Source organism: Hyla sarda, chromosome 3 (assembly GCF_029499605.1).
Source record: "Hyla sarda isolate aHylSar1 chromosome 3, aHylSar1.hap1, whole genome shotgun sequence".
Taxonomy (NCBI): Eukaryota; Metazoa; Chordata; class Amphibia; order Anura; family Hylidae; genus Hyla; species Hyla sarda.
The window spans coordinates 73,006,769-73,020,309 of NC_079191.1; the positions used below are offsets into that span (position 1 = coordinate 73,006,769).

The 13,541-nt window shown below is 44.6% G+C and overlaps 1 protein-coding gene across 3 annotated transcripts in view; it reads right to left on the reverse strand.

Annotated features, from left to right (window-relative positions):
- Window positions 1-13,541, reverse strand: part of ATAD2B (ATPase family AAA domain containing 2B) — a 173,961-nt gene that overhangs the window by 35,417 nt on the left and 125,003 nt on the right. For all 3 annotated transcript variants that reach the window (XM_056564326.1, XM_056564325.1, XM_056564327.1), the window contains exons 22-24: window positions 13,298-13,457; window positions 11,165-11,287; window positions 5,536-5,673 (exon numbers count right to left, since the gene is read on the reverse strand). In XM_056564326.1, the coding sequence (XP_056420301.1) occupies window positions 5,536-5,673; window positions 11,165-11,287; window positions 13,298-13,457 (421 nt within the window). The remainder of the gene's footprint in view (window positions 1-5,535; window positions 5,674-11,164; window positions 11,288-13,297; window positions 13,458-13,541) is intronic.

The following is a 13,541-nucleotide window of genomic DNA, read 5'->3' on the forward strand; positions in this document are numbered from 1 at the left end:
CAGTGTGATGTTCTGCTAGAAAAGTTTAGGTCCTGGCATCATGTGATTGTTAGTGCGGGTTCACACCACGTTTTTCAAGTATGTTTCCCGTAAACGTTTTCATTTTTGAAAACGTATGGAACCGTATTGAAAACCGTATACATAGACAAATAATTGAAAACCGTATACACCCGGATGCGTACAGTTTTCTCCCGTACTCAAAACCGTGGTTGACCAAACCGCATACGTTTTTTTTTTTTTTAACATGGACGTCAATGGGAAATGCACATGTATACGGTTTTTACTTTGCACATGCGCATTTGCATCCTAAAGTCCCCACCCAAGACCACTCCCATTAAAAATGGACAAAATTAAAAACGTATGTTTTTTTTATATGTATAAAAACGGACGGAACTGTATGCACTTTTAAAAACAGTATACGGTTTATAAACACATAAGTTTAACTTTTTCCCATACTGTTCCATCCGTTTTTTTGCCATACGGTTTTCTTTTTCCCATACTGTACCATCTTTTTTTGCCATACGGTTTTCTTTTTCCCATACTGTACCATCTTTTTTTGCCATACGGTTTTCTTTAGAATAACGGATTGAAAACAGTATGGCAAAAACGTGAAGTGAACCCAGCCTCACTGTGACATGTACCACCTACCTGAACCTCGTACAGACCAACCCCACCAAAAACTCTCCAGATCTCAATCAAATCGATCACAGAATGCAAATGGAATGTGATGGAAAACACATCCGATCCATGGAGGCTTCATCACACAACTTACAGGACATAAAGTGGTTTCCCGGTATTGGGATATGGCTTTTTTTTGGGTTAATACACCACCACATCTGTCCACAGGTTGTGTCTGCTTTTGCAGCTCAGCGCCTTAGAAGTGACTGGGACTGAGCAGCAGGACAACACAAAACCTGCTGAAAGGAGTGGTGCGGTTTATGGGGAGAAAAAAAACCCAAAACAGGAGCCATTTTTTAATACTGGATAACCCATTTAAAGCATCTGTCTTCTGGAATAAAGGCTTTCATGGGTCAGAGGTTGTTAATGGGGTCCAACGTAATATGAGGCCATGAACATATTATTGTAGCTGACCGATGAACATACAAGCCAAAGGCTGTCCGGACATGCTGGGTGATGTAATTTAGCAACAGCTGGGGTCACACTGGCTAGGAAACCTTGACCTAAAGCAAACCTTCAGATGGTTTCTCATATTTATCCGAAAACTGAGATCTGAATGACTGCTTACAATATACCTCCTCTGTTGTGTTTTTTGTAGCAAACCGTACCCGCAGCTGTAATCCACTGACCCGAAATAATTGGTAGCACCGGCCGACAGCGCAAAAAGCAATTCTTTATTTTCCATCACATATAGAAAGCTGGCATGATGCAGCGCCCACTGCTGGCAGCACATCACAATGACATGTTCTGTCATTCCCGCAGGGAAGACCTGACAAGCCTTTATCATGTTCATGACTCGGCATTATAAATAATGGAGGATATTATTGAGTATTTTAATTAAAGACTGCAGCTGATGCCTGGAAAGGCGTAACAAGACCAGCGCCGCCTCCTGTCGTGACACCTAAAGTCAAGTGATGTCTACAGCTCAGGCCTGCAGAATGTGCAGCTTGTAAGAAGTGGTATATCTCGCGTGCAGTGCGGGCTGGAGAGACACATTGAGATTCATGTCAGCTGTTTGCCAACTACGCACCGCCTCGCGTATTCATTTCCACCAGGCCAATGCACAGGCTTTTATATCAAGCTCTATAAAGCTCCGTGTGCTGTGTGCAGTGTCATTTTACACTTCGCAACATTTTACAGGGCTGTGTTCAAATATATACTGAATAAACATGGGGCGCCAGCTGCTGGCGCACAAGGCCCTTACTTTACTGCACTCGGCTGGCACGGACGACCCTCCGTGGGTGAAATGAGAGGAATCCGGAACCTGAAAATGTATATTTACTAAGAATCTGACATTGTTTGGTCTTATACTGCTCTGCGCTAACACATCAGATTACTGTTAACCGGAAAAGATTTGGCTGTCCGGGCATGCTGTGAGTTGTGGTTTTGTAACAGCTGGAGGCACCCTGGTTAGGAAACACTGTCGTACAGCCAAGTGGCTGAGAATTCTTGCATTGAATGTCTGTATTTTCTGTGTGGATTCCTTGCATAACATCTGCAGCGAATGCGTCACATGTAAACCAGAACTTCACAGACCCGTTGCGTTACTATTTAACCTATCAGCGCTGATCATATCTTAGTGAATTCAGACATGTGTGATGGATCAGAGAGTCATAGATCAGAATGCAGAAGGTTTTGCGTTGTGCTTACCTGCTTTAGCCTGATAGTCCCGATTTTGGGGGCAAAATCATCACTAAAGTGGGTCTGCTGTAAGGGAACATTCACACTACGGAATTCATGTGAATTTAACATTAGTGTGAATGGGTTTCCGCGAGACCCGTTCACACTGTGGAATTTCAGCAGCAGACAATTCTGCCGCTGAAACTGTCCCGGGCGAAGCAAGAACATGTTCATTCTTTGCGCGCATTCTGCAAGCACTGCATAGCTGTCAATGGTGATGGCTCAGTGCCCCACGGTCCTAGCGCCTAAGCATTTACGGCGGCGGCCGCCAGACGGAATCTCCGCTCGCTGAATTCAGCAAGCGGAGATTCCGCAGTGTGAACGCACCCTTATGCTGCCTGCATTTCATAGCAAAATGGACACCTTTTTACTGTTATTGGCAAAGTATGAACACAATATACAGTGATCCCTCAACTTACAATGGCCTCAACATACAATAGTTTCAACATACAATGGTCTTTTCTGGACCATCGTAAGTTGAAACCAGACTCAACATACAATGTACGGACAGTCCAGAACTGCGACACGTGTCAATGGCTGGAAGAACCGACCAATCAGAATGGGAATTCACTGGTAAAACCCCTGTATTACTGAAGTGTATGCACTGACTGATGTCTGGTAGCGCCCCCTACAGTACAGGGAGGTATTACATGTTGTGTACACTTTACCTGTGCCAGGGTTACCTGCTCCTTTGGACACCAGGTGAGGGCGACTCCATTACTTTTTTAGGACACTGTGTGTTCTGTACAGGACCCTGAAGAAGCTCCTGTCCTCTACATAGACCAGTGTTTCCCAAGCAGGGTGCCCCCAACTGTTGCAAAACTACAACTCCCAGCATGCCCGGACAGCCTTTGGCTGTCCGGGCATGCTGGGAGTTGTAGTTTTGCAACAGCTGGAGGCTCCCTCCTTGGGAAACACTGACATAGACCGTGATTACAGCTCCCAGCAGATATTTCCTACTTTTATATGTAAGGATTTGCTTTATCTCTATTAGTTATCTACTTATTTTTCTTTATTCCTCACTTTTTCCTATTTTCGGATGACATTTTGAGGCTTCAGAACCAATTATCAGGTTTCCAAAGAGTTCTGGTCTCAACATACAATGGTTTCAACATACAATATTAATTGGTTCCTGGACGACCATTGTAACTTGAGGGACCACTGTACTGTAAAGAAGAAGGATCCAGCAACTCATTGCATCTTCAAGCCACGATACGTGGAGACTGACATGGAAGTCTGGGAGTGAGACGGGAGGCTCAGAGGCATCTAAGCCTCCCGTCCGTCTCACTCCCAGACTTCCATGTCAGTCTCCACGTATCGTGGCTTGAAGATGCAATGAGTTGCTGGATCCTTCTTCTTTACAGTACAGTGGTCCCTCAAGTTACAATATTAATTGGTTCCTGGACGTTCCTGGACTGTTTCTTTTTTCCCAGCACCACTACGTTTCCGATATATATATATTTTTTGGACTGTGGTTCACTGGTACTCCCATTTTGTTATAGTTATGGCTGAAGATTGAGGTTTCTGTTTTAATAAGTGCCTCCTATTTCTAGATTCCTGACTTATCTAAATGTATGAACACAGCCTCAGGGGAGGCATATAACTAATATATATCATGATCCCTTAGAGATAGAAGCGACAGTATATAGATCTGGGTGGGGAGGGGTCTGTTCTGGAATTCTTACAGGAAGTCAGCCAGGACTTCCTTTTAACACATTAAAAGGGTAATCGGGTGCTTAAAAACTGATCCCCAATTCACAAGATAGGGGTTAAGTGTACCCATGATCTGCTGCCCAGCATTCCAGCTCTCTCCTCCTAAATGGAGCATGTTGACCACCGCATGGTCGACACACCCCCTCCATGAATCTTCAGTGGAGACCCAGAGATACACGAGCGCTGTAGCGGCTCTCCCATAGACATGCATGGACGAGACGTGTCGGGCACCACTTGATGCCATGGTCGACACAGCTCCATGATTGAAGCAGTGAATGGGGAGAGCCAGGGCGCCATGCAGGAGACATTTAATGGTCCCAGCTAGAGATGAGTGAACTTACAGTAGATTCGATTCGTCACAAACTTCTCTGCTCGGCAGTTGATGACTTTTCCTGCATAAATGAGTTCAGCTTTCAGGTGCTCCGGTGGGCTGGAGACTCTTTCCTAGGACTGTATACACCTTTTCCAGCCCACGGGAGCACCGGAAAGCTGAACTAATTTATGCAGGCTAAAGTCATCAACCGCCGAGCCGAGAAGTTTGTGACAAATCGAATTTACTGTAAGTTCGCTCATCTCTAGTCCCAGCGATCGGACACTTATAAGGGGGTAAGTTTTTAAGTACTTATTTAAGCACTTATTTTCTGTGGTTCCAGAGGAATAAAACACATAGATGAAGCTGTACTGGAATAAAACAAATGGCGCTGTAAGACTAATGATGGTGAGAGGGGATGATATAAGCAAAATAAAACAAGAGCTTCTGCAGCACCTAAGTAAACTCCTCAATCTTACATCTCATAAGCGAGGAGGTAGGAATAGATTTCATACATTATTCTGGAAATTTGTTTATAGACGACGTGTACAGGAAGCATATAGGACTTTAAGTCATGGTAAGCTACGCTTGAAGCCAACCACCAGTACCGATACATTCAACATTTCTATGACCTAGATGAAAATCCCACCCACTATCTAAACAACCTTTACTCAAGGGGATACCAGAAGCTGAGATATGGGATGCTGTTCAGCAAGGTTTTCAGTAAAGGGTGCGTAGTCAAATGCCAATAAGGCATTGGGGTACAAAACCTATGCTGTACAGACACAGAATACCACAGTTCTGCCTACGTGTCCATTAGTTACACTCTACAGCAGTGTTTCCTAACCAGGGGTGCCTCCAGCTGTTGCATAACTACAAAACCCAGCATGCCCGGACAGCCTTTGGCTGTCCGGGCATGCTGGGAGTTGTAGTTTTGCAACAACTGGAGGCACCCCTGGTTAGAAAACACTGCTGTAGAGTCCTGGTGACCGAACTTTGCTAGAGCCCTTAATGGAATTTTGGGTGTGGATCGTAAAGCCAGTCATCAATATCTTCACCCAACTTTCCCTGACAGAGATAACCAGGAATAGGTATAAATCCACAAACTTCTGTTACATATGATTATGTTTTCTTAATTGTTAGAAACTACTTACATGTACATTTGCTAGCAGAATGATTTGCCATGTCCATTGCAATCCTGTGCTTATTCCTGAACACATCCGCGGCTCCGGCTTCCGCCTTCCATGCCACCGAACTGTGAGGATTTATTTGCTCCATGGTCACCGACAAACCTGCACATACAAGATAAGCGGGAACTTTTAATTTAATCCTGAACTACACCAGAAAATATTTTTGGCTGTATTTTTCAAGTCTCCTTAGCAGAGTTTTCCTTCAAGTAAGCAGAAATTTCTAAGGTTGAAATCAATTAAGATATCCCAGATCTGTCCATTCACTCCAGGGTAGCCTCATAACACAACATAGGCAAAATTCTTAATGGAAATTCACTAATAACTTACCTGGGGAAATAGCGGCCCACGCAGCATATTTTAACTGTTTGATTCCTACAGATGGAACTATAAGACTTGACAATATTACAGTGGCACTTCAGTGATTTTATTTAGCAAGAAGCATTAGCAGCTCCCCCGATAATTACTCTGGTCCAGCTGTTTCACACTCGGAATTGTAAAGGATCTGTCCTGTGTGGTGTAGTATAGATGATCTGTCCTGTGTGGTGTAGTATAGAGGATCTGTCCTGTGTGGTGTAGTATAGAGGATCTGTCCTGTGTGGTGTAGTATAGAGGGTCTGTCCTGTGTGGTGTAGTATAGAGGGATCTGACCTGTGTGGTGTAGTATAGAGGGTCTGTCCTGTGTGGTGTAGTATAGAGGATCTGTCCTGTGTGGTGTAGTATAGAGGGATCTCTCCTGTGTGGTGTAGTATAGAGGGATCTCTCCTGTGTGGTGTAGTATAGAGTGATCTCTCCTGTGTGGTGTAGTATAGAGGATCTCTCCTGTGTGGTGTAGTATAGAGTGATCTCTCCTGTGTGGTGTAGTATAGAGGGATCTCTCCTGTGTGGTGTAGTATAGAGGGATCTCTCCTGTGTGGTGTAGTATAGAGGGATCTCTCCTGTGTGGTGTAGTATAGAGGGATCTGTTCTGTGTGGTGTAGTATAGAGGGATCTCTCCTGTGTGGTGTAGTATAGAGGATCTCTCCTGTGTGGTGTAGTATAGAGGATCTCTCCTGTGTGGTGTAGTATAGAGGGATCTGTCCTGTGTGGTGTAGTATAGAGGGATCTCTCCTGTGTGGTGTAGTATAGAGGGATCTCTCCTGTGTGGTGTAGTATAGAGTGATCTCTCCTGTGTGGTGTAGTATAGAGGATATCTCCTGTGTGGTGTAGTATAGAGGGATCTCTCCTGTGTGGTGTAGTATAGAGGATCTGTCCTGTGTGGTGTAGTATAGAGGGATCTCTCCTGTGTGGTGTAGTATAGAGGATCTCTCCTGTGTGGTGTAGTATAGAGGATCTCTCCTGTGTGGTGTAGTATAGAGGATCTCTCCTGTGTGGTGTAGTATAGAGGATCTCTCCTGTGTGGTGTAGTATAGAGGATCTCTCCTGTGTGGTGTAGTATAGAGGATCTCTCCTGTGTGGTGTAGTATAGAGGATCTCTCCTGTGTGGTGTAGTATAGAGAATCTGTCCTGTGTGGTGTAGTATAGAGGGATCTCTCCTGTGTGGTGTAGTATAGAGGATCTCTCCTGTGTGGTGTAGTATAGAGGATGTGTCCTGTGTGGTGTAGTATAGAGGATCTGTCCTGTGTGGTGTAGTATAGAGGATCTGTCCTGTGTGGTGTAGTATAGAGGATGTGTCCTGTGTGGTGTAGTATAGAGGGATCTGTCCTGTGTGGTGTAGTATAGAGGGATCTGCCCTGTGTGGTGTAGTATAGAGGGATCTGTCCTGTGTGGTGTAGTATAGAGTGATCTGTCCTGTGGGGTGTAGTATAGAGGGATCTGTCCTGTGTGGTGTAGTATAGAGGGATCTCTCCTGTGTGGTGTAGTATAGAGGGATCTCTCCTGTGTGGTGTAGTATAGAGGGATCTCTCCTGTGTGGTGTAGTATAGAGGATCTGTCCTGTGTGGTGTAGTATAGAGGGATCTCTCCTGTGTGGTGTAGAATAGAGGATCTGTCCTGTGTGGTGTAGTATAGAGGGATCTGTCCTGTGTGGGATAGTATAGAGGGATATGTCCTGTGTGGTGTAGTATAGAGGATCTCTCCTGTGTGGTGTAGTATAGAGGGATCTGTCCTGTGTGGTGTAGTATAGAGGATCTCTCCTGTGTGGTGTAGTATAGATGATCTCTCCTGTGTGGTGTAGTATAGAGGATCTCTCCTGTGTGGTGTAGTATAGAGGATCTCTCCTGTGTGGTGTAGTATAGAGGATCTCTCCTGTGTGGTGTAGTATAGAGGGATCTCTCCTGTGTGGTGTAGTATAGAGGATCTCTCCTGTGTGGTGTAGTATAGAGGATCTCTCCTGTGTGGTGTAGTATAGAGGATCTCTCCTGTGTGGTGTAGTATAGAGGATCTCTCCTGTGTGGTGTAGTATAGAGGGATCTCTCCTGTGTGGTGTAGTATAGAGGGATCTCTCCTGTGTGGTGTAGTATAGAGGGATATGTCCTGTGTGGTGTAGTATAGAGGATCTCTCCTGTGTGGTGTAGTATAGAGGATCTCTCCTGTGTGGTGTAGTATAGAGGATCTTTCCTGTGTGGTGTAGTATAGAGGATCTGTCCTGTGTGGTGTAGTATAGAGGGATCTGTCCTGTGTGGTGTAGTATAGAGGATCTGTCCTGTGTGGTGTAGTATAGAGGGATCTGTCCTGTGTGGTGTAGTATAGAGGGATCTGTCCTGTGTGGTGTAGTATAGAGGATCTGTCCTGTGTGGTGTAGTATAGAGGGATCTGTCCTGTGTGGTGTAGTATAGAGGATCTCTCCTGTGTGGTGTAGTATAGAGGATCTGTCCTGTGTGGTGTAGTATAGAGGGATCTGTCCTGTGTGGTGTAGTATAGAAGATCTGTCCTGTGTGGTGTAGTATAGAGGGATCTGTCCTGTGTGGTGTAGTATAGAGGATCTCTCCTGTGTGGTGTAGTATAGAGGATCTCTCCTGTGTGGTGTAGTATAGAGGATCTGTCCTGTGTGGTGTAGTATAGAGGGATCTGTCCTGTGTGGTGTAGTATAGAGGGATCTGTCCTGTGTGGTGTAGTATAGAGGGATCTCTCCTGTGTGGTGTAGTATAGAGGGATCTCTCCTGTGTGGTGTAGTATAGGGGAATCTCTCCTGTGTGGTGTAGTATAGAGGATCTGTCCTGTGTGGTGTAGTATAGAGGGATCTGTCCTGTGTGGTGTAGTATAGAGGATCTCTCCTGTGTGGTGTAGTATAGAGGATCTCTCCTGTGTGGTGTAGTATAGAGGGATCTGTCCTGTGTGGTGTAGTATAGAGGATCTGTCCTGTGTGGTGTAGTATAGAGGATCTCTCCTGTGTGGTGTAGTATAGAGGGATCTGTCCTGTGTGGTGTAGTAAAGAGGATCTCCTCTGTGTGGTGTAGTATAGAGGATCTGTCCTGTGTGGTGTAGTATAGAGGATCTCTCCTCTGTGTGGTGTAGTATAGAGGATCTGTCCTGTGTGGTGTAGTATAGAGGATCTCTCCTCTGTGTGGTGTAGTATAGAGGATCTGTCCTGTGTGGTGTAGTATAGAGGCTCTCCTCTGTGTGGTGTAGTATAGAGGGATCTGTCCTGTGTGGTGTAGTATAGAGGGATCTGTCCTGTGTGGTGTAGTAAAGAGGCTCTCCTCTGTGTGGTGTAGTATAGAGGATCTGTCCTGTGTGGGGTAGTATAGAGGATCTCTCCTGTGTGGTGTAGTATAGAGGGATCTGTCCTGTGTGGTGTAGTATAGAGGGATCTGTCCTGTGTGGTGTAGTATAGAGGACCTCTCCTGTGTGGTGTAGTATAGAGGGATCTCTCCTGTGTGGTGTAGTATAGAGGATCTGTCCTGTGTGGTGTAGTATAGAGGGATCTGTCCTGTGTGGTGTAGTATAGAGGGTCTGTCCTGTGTGGTGTAGTATAGAGGATCTGTCCTGTGTGGTGTAGTATAGAGGATCTCTCCTGTGTGGTGTAGTATAGAGGATCTCTCCTGTGTGGTGTAGTATAGAGGATCTCTCCTGTGTGGTGTAGTATAGAGGATCTGTCTTGTGTGGTGTAGTATAGAGGATCTGTCCTGTGTGGTGTAGTATAGAGGATCTCTCCTGTGTGGTGTAGTATAGAGGATCTCTCCTGTGTGGTGTAGTATAGAGGATCTCTCCTGTGTGGTGTAGTATAGAGGGATCTCTCCTGTGTGGTGTAATATAGAGGATCTCTCCTGTGTGGTGTAGTATAGAGGGATCTGTCCTGTGTGGTGTAGTATAGAGGATCTGTCCTGTGTGGTGTAGTATAGAGGATCTGTCCTGTGTGGTGTAGTATAGAGGGATCTGTCCTGTGTGGTGTAGTATAGAGGGATCTCTCCTGTGTGGTGTAGTATAGAGGATCTGTCCTGTGTGGTGTAGTATAGAGGATCTGTCCTGTGTGGTGTAGTATAGAGGGATCTGTCCTCTGTGGTGTAGTATAGAGGGATCTGTCCTCTGTGGTGTAGTATAGAGGGATCTGTCCTCTGTGGTGTAGTATAGAGGGATCTGTCCTCTGTGGTGTAGTATAGAGGATCTGTCCTGTGTGGTGTAGTATAGAGGATGTGTCCTGTGTGGTGTAGTATAGAGGATCTCTCCTGTGTGGTGTAGTATAGAGGGATCTGTCCTCTGTGGTGTAGTATAGAGGGATATGTCCTCTGTGGTGTAGTATAGAGGATCTGTCCTGTGTGGTGTAGTATAGAGGATCTGTCCTGTGTGGTGTAGTATAGAGGATCTCTCCTGTGTGGTGTAGTATAGAGGATCTCTCCTGTGTGGTGTAGTATAGAGGATCTGTCCTGTGTGGTGTAGTATAGAGGATCTCTCCTGTGTGGTGTAGTGTAGAGGATCTGTCCTGTGTGGTGTAGTATAGAGGATCTGTCCTGTGTGGTGTAGTATAGAGGATCTGTCCTGTGTGGTGTAGTATAGAGGATCTGTCCTGTGTGGTGTAGTATAGAGGGATCTGTCCTCTGTGGTGTAGTATAGAGGGATCTCTCCTGTGTGGTGTAGTATAGAGGGATCTGTCCTGTGTGGTGTAGTATAGAGGGATCTGTCCTGTGTGGTGTAGTATAGAGGATCTGTCCTGTGTGGTGTAGTATAGAGGGATATGTCCTCTGTGGTGTAGTATAGAGGGATCTGTCAGCTCCCCTAACACGTCTTGAATATGTGAATTACACTTGCAGGAGGAGTAACAGAGAGACATCACAATGCAATATTTTTAGAAAATAGGAATTGAGAACTTTGGAGAGATGCCAGGTCCTGTTTACGAGATCTCATCCTCCTATAGACTATGCTAAATAGAGACTGCTGGCATGCTGGGTTCTGTAGTTCATGAACAGGTGTACGGATATGGTGATGGGAGAATGTATTTTCTCTGTAATTGCAATAAAGATAATTGTATCTAATCCCCGTCCTCGTTTACATAAATACATTTTGCTGGCACAACCCACAGAGATAGATTGATGCAGACGCGCACACTGTCTGTATGTTTTGGAGGTTAATCTACACTCACTTTCCCGTCGTTTGTTCAGAGTTTTAATTGAAAATCAACGGGCATGAAAGAAAGTTAGGAGAGCGGATTACAACATACCTCGCTTGGTTCGGGCTTCTTTAATCTCCTCACACAGTTTGTTGAACTCAGAATCCAGTTCAGCGGCAATGATGGCGTGCGCTGTGTCTTTCAAAGTGCAGGCGCGGTGTCTGATAATTTTATCTGTTTTGGAAATACAAAAAATAAATAAATAAAAACAAACATATGTGAATGACCCACAGAAAGTCAAGTCTGCGGTGTTACCATTAGGCTATGTTTACACACTGCAGAATTTCTGCAGCAGACGCCTCTGATGGGGTAATCCCGATTCCAGCATCCGCAGAAAGAATAGATGTGTCTATTATTTCTGCAGATCCTGCTGGTAAATACATTGTCGTCTATGAGACGGTGCTTTTATGAACGGTCCTAGCGCCCTACGGATCATTCAAACGTGCAAAATGTCCACACGGGCAGTCATTCCTTACATTTTTGGCTGTGTGAACATGGCCTTAGACTGTAAAATATTTTTACCAGTTTAAAGGTATCGTCACTATGCCAAACCTTTATGTCGGGTTCACACTTGCGAAGCTCCGAACGGAAAACTTCAGTCCAGAGCTTCCGAGCGCTGACATTGCTGTCAACATAGACGCAGGTTCAAGGTTGGGGCAGAATTTTTGGATCGGAATTTCGTGTTGGAAATTCCATCCAGAAAATTCTGCAGTGTGAATGGGTTTACAGAAAACTCATTCACCTGCACGTTAAGCTTTATGCAGCGAAATTTCCGACCGAAATGGTTGAGCAGAATGTGTGAACCCGGCCTTAGAGAATATTTTGTTTCTCTTCCCATATTTCTTTTATGGGACGCTCTTACCGGATCTGCTGGGTGAGTATAGCAGTGCACTCAGGGGCTAGGACAGTGTTTTCCATACTGTTTGCCTCCAGCTGTTGCAAAACTACAACTCCGAGCATGCCCGGACAGCCGGAAGGCATGCTGGAAGTTGTAGTTTTGCAACTACTGGAGACAGACTGTTTGGAAAACACTGTGTGGTAGAAAAAGTATTTAAAAAAAGTGCGTGGGAAAGGTATAAAAAAAAAAGTGCGTGGGAAAGGTATAAAAAAAAAGTATAAAAAAAAGTGCGTAGGAAAGGTTTAAAAAAAAAAAAAAAGTGCGTGGGAAAGGTATATAAAAAAAATGCGTGGGTAAGGTATAAAAAAAAAAGTGCGTAGGAAAGGTATAAAAAAAAGTGCGTAAGAAAGGTATAAAAAAAAAAGTGCGTGGGAAAGGTACAAAAAAAAGTGCGTGGGAAAGGTATAAAAGTGCGTGGGAAGGTATAAAAAAAAAAGTGCGTAGGAAAGGTATAAAAAAAAAAGTGCGTAGGAAAGGTATATAAAAAAAGTGCGTAGGAAAAGTATTTAAAAAAAAAAGTGCGTGGGAAAAGTATAAAAAGTTTAATAAATCAATAAACCAACCTGTTTTAATCAGCCTCACTTGCACTATTACCCAGTACCAGCAGGTTAGTATAAGCCAGTGTTTCCCAACCAGGGTGCCTCCAGCTGTTGCAAAAGTACAACTCCCAGCATGCCCGGACAGCCTTTGGCTGTCCGAGCATGCTGTGAGTTGTACTTTTGCAACAGCTGGAGGCACCCTGGTTGGGAAACACTGGTATAGGCGACCCTGCTGTCAGTTTTTCATTAAGACCTAAAGCTTTAGAGAACCAGGCAACATAGAAAACAACAGGCGCCGAACTACAGGAGAATATATTAAATAACCAGTGTCTGACTGCAAAGAAGATTTGTGCCGCTTTTAAGACTTACACCGTACACTGCAGATACGCAGTACAGAAAATAGAAGGGAAGAACATAACTTTATGGATCTCACGGCGGCATTTTGTCTCATGCACTCGGCATCTCGGAGAATCGATAATATAAAAAATAAAATAAAAGTATTACAAGACGATAGAAAATGGCATCAGTTGTTTTTTTGTTTTTTTTTAAACAAACTATTTTTATCCATTGGCAAACATGGCACCTGTCTTTGCCTCTCTATTTTCCCCGTGACTGTCAGAGAGGAGTAATTATGAGCTGCTATCCGACACATCTCCCCTCTGGCAGAAAGAGGCTTAAAATCAATATAGCCTGGAGAGGGAGAAAAATAATAATTGTCAGAGCACTTTTCTACCTGAGCATCATTACCTCCGGGTTCTTTATCAGGATTGTATTCCAAGGCGTTGCTGCAGATCAGGTCGACGTCTGTCAGGAAATCTCGCACGGTCATGTATCGGTGCTTGTCAATTTTGGTCATTATGGTGGAGAGGTCCATGGGTTCTCTGATGACTTCAAGGTAATCGGAAACCTGCAAAAGCAAAAAGCAGCGGCGGTTATTGGCGTACCTGAAATGGTGCATTAACCCTGCGAGGTCATCAGCTCATGCAAAAGA